Source organism: Sesamum indicum, linkage group LG13 (assembly GCF_026168435.1).
Source record: "Sesamum indicum cultivar Baizhima isolate 11 linkage group LG13, ASM2616843v1, whole genome shotgun sequence".
Classification (NCBI taxonomy): Eukaryota; Viridiplantae; Streptophyta; class Magnoliopsida; order Lamiales; family Pedaliaceae; genus Sesamum; species Sesamum indicum.
Window position 1 is genome coordinate 12,071,384 of NC_142669.1, and position 14,447 is coordinate 12,085,830.

The following is a 14,447-nucleotide window of genomic DNA, read 5'->3' on the forward strand; positions in this document are numbered from 1 at the left end:
CTTCTTGTTTGGTTAATCTATTTTGGGCCATATATATCATTCAATTCCACCCACTCTAAGGAGGAAGGATGCCCCCTTATTCCTTAGAGCAGGATTCTTTACTCGTGAAAGAGGAGGGTATCCTCTCATTCCCTGAATGAGAGGTCTTGATATTTTTAGGATGGGAGGACTTCCATGTCTGGCGTCTGTTCGTCTATCTCACTGCCACAGCTTTGCCTTATTGGGAAACGAGGCAACAACTTTTAGTAGGTCGATCTGACGGCTGCGATGATGGCTAGAAAGGCACGCGCTTGGCAACTACTCTTTAGTAGGGCGGTTATCACAGGTGTGGGTTAAAAACACTCCTTCAGCAACCTCTCGAGTTCTCCTTCATCTCTCTCAGAAAGTTCCTCGTTGAAGCTCCAAGGCCTCCATTCCAACCTTTGTTTTTCTCTGTAAGTATCTCTTCTTCCTTTTCTCCAAAGTTTCTTCGTTCTTTGAGAAAATGTCTTCCTCTAGTGAATTTGTTAGTTTTCTTCAAGAGACCTACCTGGGCGATGATCCCTTGGAGGCCACTTTCAAGAGGGCGGGCCCTGTTCCGCCCCGTTTTGGAAGGGGTTTGAGGAGGAGCCTGAGCCTGATTGATGAGGATACTGATGGGGAGGAGGAGGGAGAAAATGAGTGAGAGGGTTCCTCCCCGAAAGAGGAGAGGGCGAGGTCTTCATAAAATGAGGTCGGGATGCTAGAGTTTTCTTCTGCAGGGAGACCCTCTGGGCCTTCTTCAAGGGAAATACCTCCAGTGGAGGGGGAGGAGAAAAAGGAGGAGAGGGTTCCTCAGTCGCCTTCGGACTTGGGGCCTTCCAGCTTCTCCAGGAGTGTCATGTCCCTCCTGAGTTTATTGTGTATGCACCATCTCCTGTGAGTCGTCCATTTTTCTGTCCTCCTAATTGTTTATGCTTGTTCGCTGCCCAGTGGGGTCAAATCTTCGCTTCCCTATTCCTTTATTTTATTTTGAAGTTACCATATTTTTCAAGTCCCTTTAAATCAATTAGTCCCAAATTCTTTCAAGATTTTAGCCAATTCTTTATAGTCTTTCATTTCCATGACCACCCTATAACCGCTCATGTTTTTGCTAAGTGTTATCGCCTCAAAAAAGCCAAAAAAGGGTTCTTCTGCTTCGTTCCTCATATCTAATTGTCTTTCTTGTAGCTTCCTCATGCCCCAAAACACTGGAAAGTCAGTTATTTTTTTGTCCTTTCTCCCCATGGTTGGTCATTCCCCTAACAATGGATCTTTGAGGTCTCTCCCCTAGAGTATGTGGGGCCCAAGACTGCAGCCTTGTCTTCCTTGCTAGAAGAACTGAATGCCTCCCCTTACGATTGTCAGTCCTTAATAAATGAAATGTTGTTGGGGCATTTTGGGTTGGCTCCCATGGCAGAGCGCTTGAGGGATTCCCTGGGTATTCTCTAATTTTTGTTTGTTGTTGCTTCTTATTTCCTGTTTTCTTTCTAGCGTATTAATTCTTATTGTTCCATTTTATGAAAAGAATATCATGTTTAGCAAGCTACTGAGAGACCACGTGATAGGGGGTCGCTCTGGGGGACCCTACCCCAAGTCCTCCTCCTTCTCCCCTGGCACTGTAGTTGGGAGTTCCTCGAAAAATCCTCGCATCGGCTCTGTGGGGACGCCTCCTTCTCGAACCTCTTCTATGCTGCCGCTCTTTCCTCCTCCCAAGGAGGATGCGGATACCTCCCATTGATCTTCTCGTGCATTCTCCGCCTGCCTTAATAGCCGTCATCTGTTGGAGGGCGGACTTGAGGAGGGGAATCTTATCCTCCGAGGATAATCAATTGCTTTTCTCCTTTCTCTCGGGAAGAACTAGAGGGAGTGGGAGCCCTTTACCTCTTCAAGGTATCCTTCCACCTATGCCTTATCCCTTTTGCTTATACATTCCTTTTTGATGATTTGTGTTTTCCGTAGGTGGCCTTAATCTACGAAGAGCTCTCCTCTAGACCTCAAGGAACCCCTCCTATTCCTTCTAGTGATGCCCATAAGCATAAACTAGAGGATAGGTTGGAGCGCCTGGGGTATGATAATACTAAGCTGAGGGAGACGTAGAAGGAGGTAAGGGGCGCTGCCAGTAATTGGAGAGGGAGGTGGCAGTTGAAGAAGGAGACTGCTGGCCACGAGGGTGTCCTGAAGAAAGTAGTGGAGAAGGTTGTGATGGACTTCCCTCATTCGAAGGAGGGAAAAAAATTTCTTGGAGGCCTACTAAGAGAGCCTCCTAAAAGAATTCAAGGAGTCCCTAGAGTACCAGCAAGAGGTAGCAAAAATAACAGAGCGCTTCTTCGAGTACGGCTTCTCAGCCTGTAAAGAGCAGTTTCAGGCTCAAGGTTACCCTCCTGCGGGATAAGAGCCCTCCTTCCTTGACCCTGCCACTATTTTATACAACGCACCTGATCCCTTTGCTGAACCCTTCGTCCAAGGAGAGGGAGCTTTCCCCCAAAACTCAGGTTAGTTTCCTTCTTTATTATTTGCTCGTATCTTTTCTTTATCTTTATAATAATTCTTTGTGATGTCTTGCAAAAGGAGATTTGGACAATCTGCTCTGGGAGGTGGAGGTAGAAGTGAGGAGTGCCCCTTATGAAACCGCAATTGATGCCACAGCGGGGGATCTCTAGGAGAAGGTGCCTCCAAAGAGAAGGGAGAAGAACCCCCTCAAGCTAGTGATACAACTCCTCCTGCCGCCCCCTCACCTACTGCCGACACTCCTACGGAAAAAGTAGTGGAAGAATCCACCTGTGGAGAGAAAAATTAATGTAACGTGATTGCTGGCTGAAAATAATTTATTTTCTTTGTTTTGTTTGTTATCCCCCATTTGAAATGGGTATGAAACAATTTTAATTTTTTGCTCTACTGGGATATTTTTAATTTGCCCCTAGCCACACTTTTAGGCCAGGGGCCTGGTAATGCAATTTGATTGTTTCCTCTTCTATGCTTGTGGTTCATCTTATGAAATGAGACCATCTTTTTAATGTGATGGTACCTATAAGTATTGTTGTGATGAGGGGTCCTCCTCCACGTTTTTTTTTTTTGGGAGGTCACCAAGATCTCTTTGAAGGGAAGACTCTTTGTGCTCTTCCTCTTCATGAATGGTGCCTCCATGATGTTAGTTGGCTAGATACTTCTATCATCCTTTTTAGAGGGTGTCTTTTTGGATTTTTAAGCAAGGGGATCTCCTCTGACTTATTTGAGAAGATGTGTCCCTTTGACTTCTTCCTGATAGGTCGGCTCCTTCACTTTTCTTTGCAGGATGCGCTCTTAACTTCTTTAATATGTGAGTGTTCAAAACATATATTACCTGTTACATGCTTTCACAAAAAGTAATGAAGCGTAAAGTAAATGAGGGCTTAAGATGGGGGCCTCAGGGGGTCCCTTTAGTAATGGAAACCTGCATGTGCTTTGGCAGGGCTTACTCCTAAACAAATTTTATGCCTCAGTTTAATAAATGTAGTGTATCATACCTTTTTTCGAGGAGGACGTCTGTGGAGGTAAGTTTGATAAGGGGAGTCCTTGCAGGAGGACTCATTGCGCGATGCCCATCGAGAGGACAAATTTTAGAAGGGGCCCTTCTAGAGTGCCTATGGAATGATGCCTTGCAGGAGGACATTTTTAGAAGGGGTCCTTCAAAAGGATTTATTGTAGGGTGCCCTGCAGGAGAACACGTTTAGAAGGGGTCCTTCGGGAGGACTTATTATAGGATGCCCTATAGGATAACACTTTTAGAAGGGATTCTTCAGGAGGACTTAGTGTTAGATGCCCTGCAGGAGGACAATTTTACAAGGGGTCATTCAAGAGGACTTATTGTAGGATGTCTGGTGTAGAATAGGGGCAGCCTTCATCATGAGTAATATCTTTTGAAGTTATGAATATTACACGGTCGTGACAGTGGACGTCCTTCGGAGTTTTCCAATTCATAGGCACCTTGTCCTATTACTACTGTGACCATGAAGGGACCCTCCCAGGTGGGATCCAGTTTTTCCATTGGTTTAAATGCATCTACCCTCCGTAACACAAGGTCGCCTACTTGAAAGCTTCATGTCTTCACTCTTCTGTTGTGAGCATTGATCATGGTGCTTTTATATGTTTGAGCCCGAACAAAAGCTTTTTATCTCAGTTCTTCAATGAGGACCACATTTTCTTTCAGCAATTCTGTGTTATTCTCTTCCAAGAAATGTAGGATCTTGTAAGAGGGTATCCCCAACTTTGCCGGGATAATTGCTTCGTCCCATACACCATGGTGAAGGGCCTTTCCCCTATGGAGGGGTTGTGCTAATATGCCCATATGACGCTGGTTAACTCTTCTGTCCAGTTTTCTCCAACTCGTTCTAAGCACATTTTGATTCCTTGAACAAGTATTCAGTTGGTGACCTCTACTTATCCGTTGGCTTGGGGAGGCGCTACTGACAAACAATCTCTATTTGATATGCAGACCCTTACACCAGTTTTGTATTTTGTGGTCTTGGAATTGCCGACTATTTCTGAGATTATTTCTCGATTGATTCCAAAGCGACAAATGATGTTTTTTCATATGAGTTTCATTACTGTCGATTCTGTGATGCAGGCGAGTGGCTCAGCCTCCACCTACTTGGTGAAGTAGTCGATAGCTACTAGTAGAAATTTTCTTTGGCCGGGTGCCAGGGGGAATAGTCCCACAATGTTTATTCCCCATTGTGCAAAGGGGTAGGGTGATAGCATGGTTGTAAGAGGCTCTGCAGGTTGATGTATAAGTGATGAATGTTTTTTACGCTTCTCATATTTAATCACTATCTGCCTTGCATCCTGCTTCATGGGGGGCCATAAGTATCCAAGTGCCCGCATGTGCCTCACAACAACCACTATGTATTTCTTTTAGGACATGTATTACTTCTGGTTGAGATAGACATCTAAACGAAGGATGTGTGAAGGGATGTGTGAAGGATTTCTTGTAGAGGATCCCTCCTTGTAATAGAAAGCGGGAGGCTCGAGCTTTAAACCTTGCAGCCTCCCACCTATCGCCTAAAAGGAGTCCCTCCTCTAACCATCGGATGACGGGAGCCCTATAGTCGTCCGACGAGGACACAACTTGAATGCAGATTGGAGCCCTTGGTTAAGAGAGGTATTGTATAGTGATACACCTCGTTCTACAATCCTCCAGATTGCTAGCTAACTTAGAAAGGCACTCAATCTTTATGTTTTCTTCTCTTGGAATTTGAATGATTTAAAAGCTGTCGAACTCTGTTTTAAGTTCTGCTATCTATTGGAAATACTGGATCATGTCTCCTCCTTAGCTTCATAGGAGCCTTCTATTTGGTTTACGATTAATTAGGAGTCCAAATAGGCTATCACATGTCTGGCTCCTACATCTCGTGCCATTTTGAGTCCCGTCACAAGTGCTTCATATTCAGCCTCGTTGTTGGAGGCTTTGAATCCGAATTTGGCAACGAACTCCAAGTCTTCCCTTGAGCTGAGGTGAGGACTATGCCTGTGCCACTGCCTTGGAAGGTGGACGACCTATCCATGTGTAACAATCATTTCTCAGCTTGGGAGGTTCCTTCTTCAGATGTTCCTATCATCTTAAAAATGAAATCAGCTAGGGACTAGGCTTTGATGGTACTTTTGGGCAGGTAGGAGAAGTCGTATTCACTTAGCTCCACCGCACATTTTACCAATCGCCCTGAGGTATCGGTTTGCCTAGCGTCTACTTCAAGGGTAAGTTGGTCTTCACTCCAACAGGATGTAAGAGAAAATGTGGGTGTAGTCCCCTAGCAGTGGTGACCAATACGAAGGCATCTTTTCTATGGGGGTGTACCATCCTTCTGCATATTGAGGACCTTGCTGACGTAATAAATCGGCATTTGTCTTTCTCCCTCTTCGCGAATCAACACGGAGCTGATTGCTTGAGGGGTGGTTGATAGATAGACGTAAAGGGTATCTCCTGGGGAAGGTTTTACCAGCAGCGCGAGCCCTGCGAGGTATTGCTTAAGGTCTTCAAAAGCTTGTTGGCAGGAGTTATCCCACTCAAAAGCTTTTGTCTTTCGAAGTATTTTGAAGAAGGACAGGCTCTTTTCCACTAATTTAGAGATGAATCTACTCAGTGCAGCTCTCCTTCTTATATTCTATTCCCACCAAAAAACGGAGCCTAAATTCTTAAAAGTATGATCGGTATGTGAGTATAAACTATTAATAGAATAAGCATTCCTAAACTTGTATTAAAACACATATTTGGTATATATTAGTATTAGGAGTACCCATTTTTTGGGAATGTCCATTCATTAGGAGTATGTGTTTAGTCGTTTCTTCACTTACTCGTGATTTTAGCTATTCTCAAATAATAATTTTTTTTTTTATATGTATACTACTGAAGTAACCTTTAATAAAATTACATGTACAAGATTTCTAGTCATTATTGTTTAGAATGTATTAAATTTGATGAATATTATTATGAAATATAGAAGTATATATAATATAAATAATTCAAATATTAAGTTATTTTATTAAATGTAATAAAAATTCAATTACATATTTATATGCATGTTGCCAATTATTTACTGTAAGCATAAAATATTTTGTAATAATGTATATACTCTACATTATTATTCATTGATTTTTTCCTATTTGTATGCTATTCTTTTTGTAAATAATAAGTATTTATCATAAATTTAAATATATGAACATAAAAAAAAGCATATATTGTAAATTTATATTAATTTAACATTTCAAAAAATTATTTCTCATGTAATAAGATTTTATGCAGGTTTTTTTCTTTATAAACATATTTTTTATTCCTTTGTCATACTAAATATTAAAAATAATACACTAAAATCATTTATTTTCGACGTTGTTCCTTTTCTTTTATGAAAATGATAATAACACTCCGCTCCCCTGAGGTTGGGAGTAATTACATGTAAACCTTTTATGATTTGAAAAATTACATTTAGGTTTTTTGAAATTTGCTTCCGTCTAGCAAATAAGTCCCTATCTTAATCAAAACAATAAATATATTGATATTAACAAAAAAAAAAAAGCTGAATGAAAATCGATATTTACCCTTAATTGACTTATATTAACTTATTGTAGGTCAAGCAAATATTTCGTGACTAAAGTACCCTTATAACATTGAAAATATACCTCTTCACATGCATTAACGAGAGTGAAGATATACAAGGATAATTTGATTATAAAAAAATTTATTTAATTTGTAATAAGTTAATTGGGAGTAAATATAAATTTTTAACCAATTATTTTATTAATATCATCAAATTCGATGAACTTTGATTGACGGATAAACTTATTTGTTAGTCGAAAGTAAAATTTAGAATATTAAATATAATTTTTTAAATTATAGAGAATTTATATATAATTGCACCGAAATTATAATTATTCCTTTACAAAATAACTCCTTATCTGTTCATTAAAATTTATTGGAAACCCCTTAAAGTTTGTGTGCATAAAGTAAAATGTAAAATTCAAATTGAATATAGACTATGTGTGCAATTAATTTTTAATTTAATATTTATTAGTTAAAAATATTTAAAATGCATTGATCTATACAGTAGGATATAACATAAACTTTTCAAGTTAAAAATATGGATACATAAATTAATTCCTTAATTTATTTTTTTTTTACTTTTAATGTTCTTAAACTTTAATTTTGTATTTCAATTTAGCCCTTCTGACTATTTTCTGCAATAAATGTGGTTAGATTTAAAAAAATTTACGTCAAAATAGTTAATTTAAATTTGATTTTCTCACTTTAATTCTTTATATTTGTAAAATAGCCAAATTAGTCCTAAGATTGGAAAACAATTTTTTTATATTTTTACAGATTGAATATGATCTAATGATTTTATGTGAACAATGAAAATTTTGAACTCTCGTAAAAATATAATTAACCAGCCTAACTTAATATATAGTTTAATTTTATAGAAAAAGCTCTATTAAAACCTCTTAGAAATCTAGTTAAAATGTACGTTTCACCAACTTCTTGTTCAAAACCCCAACTGTTAACATTTAATAAATATGTTAAGATTTTACTTTTAAAATTTATCTTTAACTACTAAAATTAAAAATTCTCAACTTAGAATTTTTTATATATTGTTTCAGATAATATAAGTTCTACAAAATTTAGTCATAACTTTAGATTTTGTAACTTCTGAAAATCAAAAATAAAAGCAATTACTTATTTTAAGTTAAGTTGCTTATTATTATGTTAACAAGAGTTTAAAATTTTAATTATTCGCATAAGATAATTACACAATACTCAACAAATAAAAATATAAAAAATTCTTTTTTCGCCTAAAAAATCTGACAAGTTTGACAATTAAGGGACTAAAGTGATAAACAAATTTAAATTGATCATCCTACCTTTCGAAAAGCCAAAATCCGGTCATTTTTTCATTAGAAAAAATTAGAGAAATCAAACTAAAACAATAACTCAAGTTTAGAGAAGCTAAATTAAAAAAGAATAAATTTAAAAAACTAAAGTGATCATAAATATAAATTTACGGGGGCAAATATACTATTTACTCTAAAAATATTAAATCTTAAATAAAGACAAATTTTGAAAAGTAGTGACCGTAATGAGTGAGGTTCGATTTGCAAAAAAATGGTACTTGACCTGCCAAGAAATTCTTGAATCCGGCCTGACCCAGGACCCGATGGATTGGACTCGATAGACCTCGTTTAATATTTTCAAAATATTGAAAAGTATAAACATAATATTATCATAAGTTTATAAATATAAGACAACAATATTATTAAAAGACTCTTTTTTATAAATTTATATGTACATATTTTAGGTTTAAAATACTAAGATTTTAAAAATATTCATTACTTATATATACATTAAATGTTTATAAATTATTTATATTATTATTTTAATTTATAAAAATATTAATTTTATGTGTTATATATAAGCATAAATAAAAAAATACCCATACTTACCTATTTTATATAAGTATCTTTTATAAACTATATAAAAAATATACAAGAATAAAATGACCGAGTTCAGATTAAGAAGGCGTTTGGCTAAGTACATAAAATTTTTCAAAATATTTTAAAAGATGTGTGAGAACTTATACGTTTCAAAATGGTGTATGGCAATTTTTTTTTAAATTAATTTATAAAATATCAAAATAAGATGTTTTTTATCTTACAAACTCTTTTAAGAAAAAATTAACTTATCTAATTTTTTCAAAACATATGTCATTAGACAAAAATATACTTATTCCCACACGCAAACACACACTACAGTCTCTCTCACACACACATGCACACACACCCTCTCTCTCTCACACACACACCCATACACATTCTCTCTTTCTCTATCGAATTTTAAAAATAATTATTGCTATTTAATTTTTTTGCATTTGGAAAAGAAAATTGCTTTATTATTTAATAATAAATTATTATAGTTAAACATAAAAAAAAATTCTATTAATATATTATTTACTGAAAAAGTACAAATTCAAGATATTATAAATTATACGACTAGAAATAGTCATTGCTAAAAGTATATATATATATATATATATATATATATATATCAATTATATGTCTATGTTAATATTCAAATATAAAAAATGTAGATAAGAATCATCATTCTTTTATTTATTTTAAAAAAAATTATCTATAAATTTTTATTTGAGTTAAGCTAACGTGAACTATTTATGAAAATATTTAAATGAAAAGTATGTCAAGAACTAACAACTTATTCGATTTTAATGATATTATGTCATTTTTGGTCATTTTACCAATAAAAGACATTATAATGCCAAGCACCGTAACATTTTATAATGTGTAAAAACATCTTATAAGTTTTAACATCTTATTTTAGAAAACCACTTAACAGCTTATTCTTAAAATTAAATCCAACAACCTAAAACATTTGATAAGATATAGGAGCCTATAAAATATTTTTAAAACAGCAATATCCAAATTAATAAGACCCGAAACCCGAATACGATTTCAAAATCCTTAGTGTTGAGTTGGATAAAATTCAAGAGTAATTGGTTGTATTTTGAGAAACCTCATGCAAGGTTCTTGTGAGTTTAAACATAATCTCAAGGGGGGTTGCAAAAACTTGTCATTTTTACAAAAGTAGCAATGTCAATGAGAAAATCAAGGTTTTAAGTTAAACAACCTGGATGCTAGATCATAATAAACAATAAACTGCAACTCGAGAAAGTTCAAATGATTTGTTACACCTGGATGCAAAACTTCATGTTCTTTGAATTTGGAGAAATAATTTCAAATAACTCTGTATCAAATATATTTGAATTCCATTATAACAGAACAAAATATAATTCAAGTTAGGAGTTCAAGAATTTAAAATTTTTATAATGAGGAATCAACCAAACAAATTCAAATGATCTGCATTGTGAACCTGAAATTTCTAATTTCAAATCTATCAATCCAAACACGATCTGAATGTCTTGTTTCTCACAAAAAAACATCATCAAGATATCCTGTAAATGCACCTTAGCATCCCAGCTTTGGGAAATTGAATGGAAAAATTGACTTTGTTCTTCTGGGCTTTTAAGGAAGGGAAAATCTACATAGTCCCACAAACGCTATCAACCAATAAAGGAAGTTTAAGTTGTCATCACAGCTAGCAAAGTTCATATTCGATTTTCTATTCCAAATTCTATTGCATCTTTTATTCCGTTTAATATGTACACATCATGTATACAAAAATTACACCAATTATTTTATTTTAAGAATTTTTATTCATGTGGCGTCAATATATTAAATGGAATACAAGATGCAAAGGAATTTGAAATCGAAAATCCAGTCTGGGAAAGTCCGATACATAAAGTCTCGTGACCTTCGGGAGATCCACCCATTCCTGAACAAGAGCTAATCTTAAACAGGCAATATCATTATTATGGTATTTGACTGAACAAAGTGAATTGATGAGAAGACAGATAGGTTATAATGATATATATATAACATGAATCAAGTATCTCATGGCAATTCTGGCACCAATAACAGTGGTAAATACTTCTTTCTTTCTCGTTTTAGCGTGTTGTATCAATTGCACATCTCGTTTCAGATTCTTAGACAAAATGCAGAAGACAACACTAGATGACCAAAAGTAAAAGAAAAAATGATTAATCTACAATATGTTAAAAAGGATCAGAGTCATATCTGAGTAGATACTCTCCGTCGAGACATGAATTTGGCAAAACTGGGAGGTTGCTGAAGCACCAATCTTCGCTAGCTCCTGTATAATAGAAATGAAAGTATTTGAGGCTTACAATCAAGATAAGTCTATTGTTGTAGTAACAGCTACATAAGGTCACGGATTAAATGGGAAACTTAAATGAGGTTAAATCATTTCCGAGAATAAGATCAGAACTAAATGTCAGGAGGTAAGAAGTATGTCCATGGGAGCTACCATGTCAGACCACTTTTAGTCTACTATGCGTGATGCAAAGATGAATGGGCGAATTAGTCAAAAGGGAAGAAACTTCACCCAAAGAACCAAATTTAGAGATTTTCCCGAGATGCTTCACACTAGGCTTTTGCAATTTCCACGGTATTGCGCTTGCGTTTGTTAGAGTTTGTAAAGAACAGTTTCTGGGCCCAAGATTTCTTTTGTTTGGCTGCCTGTGGCTTTGTGTCCTTCTGGGCAACACGATCGGCCATGTAACTGACAACAGCCTGAGGTAAAATATCTTGTTTAGTGTTTAATGAAATTGTAAAGAACTGCACAAACGGAAGAGATAAAGAAATAGTAGCAGTCCGAGATGCAACTCAGAAAAGAAAAGTCAGATCAATCACCTGAGCTCCTTTGTCAATTACATCTCTTGGTGGCTCTATCAAAGGATTTCCTTCAACATTCAAGACACCCAGTCGAGTTAGCATTCCAAAAGAGTCTGGAAGGACTCTTATCTGGTTATTATGGCAAAACAACTCCTCCAGCATCTCAAGGTTTCCAATGGACCTTGGCAGGGATTGCAAGTCCGCAAAATTGTTGCTCACATCAAGCTTTACAAGTGTTGTAGCGAAACACAAGCTCTCAGGAATGGTTTCAAGCTCATTAAAACTAACATCAAGTTCCCTTAAGCTTGACAAGGATGCCATCGTCGTGGGCAGTTGTTTAATGTTATTGTAACGCAATGTTAGAATCTCCAAAGATTCAATTCGTCCTACTGCTTCAGGGAGTGCTTTGAGCCGATTATAGTCTGCATGAAGCTCCTTGAGTGAAGTACATCGACCGATACTATGAGGGATTTCCTCTATCTCATTAGTTTCGATATTCAATTTCTGGAGACAGACGAGCGATCCAATCGTCTCGGGAAGCGCTGTGAGTCCATTAGAGCTCAAATTAAGCTCCTGAAGACGAACCAACTTACCAATGGTAGCTGGCAATGCTGTCAACTGGTTTCCTCTGAGATCGAGATGAAGCAAGTTAACCAAACCCGAAATTGATTCTGGCAATTCTTGTATCCTGTTTCCATGTAAATCCAAAGTTTGTAATGAGAAAAGTCCTCCAATAGCATCCGGTAAGATCGCAATCTTATTTTCTGATACATCGAACGTGATCAAACTTGAGAGTTTCCCTATTGAATCAGGAAGCCATTCAATCTGATCTGATAATTTACCCTGGAGAATAAGCTCTTGAGTTCCTTTCTTTGCCGACACTTCAATGAGACTAGCCAGCTTTATTAAACTCAGTTTGTCATCATCTTGCCCTGCAATAAAACCAATAAGTTCCATTATCCAAAATAAATTGTTCATCACACACACACATTTCAACTACCAAATCAGCAGATGATGTCAAACTCACCGGATGTAAAGGTCGGCTTAAGAGTGGAATCCACAATCTGTGGCGCAGCCGCAGCATCCCTAGATCGAACCCCAAGACCAACTCCATCTACAAAAAAGAACGTTTTTGGCTTAGTCAAAAATGTGTCGTCCTTGGTTGACAAGGCCTTTGAAGCCTTCAAAATCTCCTTCTCATTAGGAAAAACAGATGACACTGGCGATTTAGTAGTTGTTGTGACAGTAGAATTCGGACTTTTGGTCCAGAAAGAACCCGTGGTTGCCACGGACGAACTGCTTGAACACCTCGATGCTGAACTTTGAGAACCCGTATTGGGTTGTAAGCATTGTGAAGCTCTCTGGATCAAATCATCGAACGCCAAGTGTACGCCTTCGAGATCCAACAGTTTCTCTGCATCCCTTTTTTGCTCCTTGCTCTGGAAATGGATTATGTTCTTGTGCATCTCTTGCAAGATTCTGAACAATTCTTCCGGCACATCTTTGCCTTTACTTTGCTTAGCAATTGCCTCGAGTCTCAATTGATCCTCCTTCTCTACATTCTGGATTAGAGTCCTTGCTGCAACTACTTCATCGATTCCGGGCCGGATTGGCAACAATCTGTGGATTCTCATTATTTCTTCCACAGCGTCGTCCATTGTCATCGCCGACAACTCCATCATCATTTTCCCTTCAATTCTCCTTCTTTCCTCTCCTGGAATTCATACAAGAACACAGAACCAATATAATAACAAATTACGAAAATTTCATTTCCTCAATCTCAATATTCACCCAAAACAAGAAACCAATTCCGCATTACCAAAGATAACACAGAATTTATCAAACAAAAAACTTGAGAAACTCAAAAAAAAACAAAACAAAAAATCCTCCATTGAAAAGGAAGAACAAAGCTCAAAAATGCACTTACAGAGCATCAGCAGAACAAAACGAAGCATGAAATTTGAGGAATTCACATGGCGGGTCATTGTTTATACTCCTCCACCATGCGGCCAGCAAGCTGTTTCAGAGCAAAACAAGAGGGAACTGGTGGATAATTGATATTATTTTTCCAAATTCCAGCTTCCTGAAATGGGCCCCCTATGTTCCTGAGCTCGCAATTTTACCGGTCTGGGGGAGGGGGGAAACTGCAACTGCTGCCGAATTCTTCCGGTTTTTGATCTCAACTGTGGTTGGGGTTGCCCGTTCCCAGTCCCAAATTCACCCAAGAATGTGAATGCAAAATTTGAATTTGATGATCGAAGGCGTAGTTTAATCGGGCCACAAGAATTTCGCTACCAAAGCGGCGATAAGTAAGGCTAACTTGCATTGACGCTCCAAACTGTACAATACCACATTTTCGCTCTTCTATTTTTCTATTGTTGGTCCATTAATAAATAAATATTTCGAATTGCATTAATCTATATTATTACTAGCTGGTGTGGCTCGTTGTTCCTAATAAATAATTTTTTAAATTTTTTAAGTATATTATAAATAAAAATAAATTATAATGTACATTAAAATTATCTTATCCGTTGAAGCAAAGATATTAATAATCGTCGTTTGTGAGTATAGACAAAAAAAGAGGTGTTATTACACGAAGTTGAGGTTTTTACACTACTGTCAGCATTAATTTTATAATTTCAAAAATACCCATCATAATA

General features: G+C 36.6%; 1 protein-coding gene across 1 annotated transcript; it reads right to left on the reverse strand.

Moving 5' to 3' along the window:
* Nucleotides 1-10,947: 10,947 nt before the first annotated feature.
* Nucleotides 10,948-14,154, reverse strand: LOC105176803 (uncharacterized). Its single transcript, XM_011099711.3, has 5 exons — nucleotides 13,715-14,154; nucleotides 12,815-13,501; nucleotides 11,806-12,719; nucleotides 11,498-11,685; nucleotides 10,948-11,245 (listed from the first exon to the last, which is right to left on the reverse strand). The coding sequence occupies exons 2-4, from the start codon at nucleotides 13,470-13,472 to the stop codon at nucleotides 11,539-11,541; spliced, it is 1,719 nt and encodes a 572-aa protein (XP_011098013.2). The 5' UTR covers nucleotides 13,473-13,501; nucleotides 13,715-14,154; the 3' UTR covers nucleotides 10,948-11,245; nucleotides 11,498-11,538.
* Nucleotides 14,155-14,447: the final 293 nt, after the last annotated feature.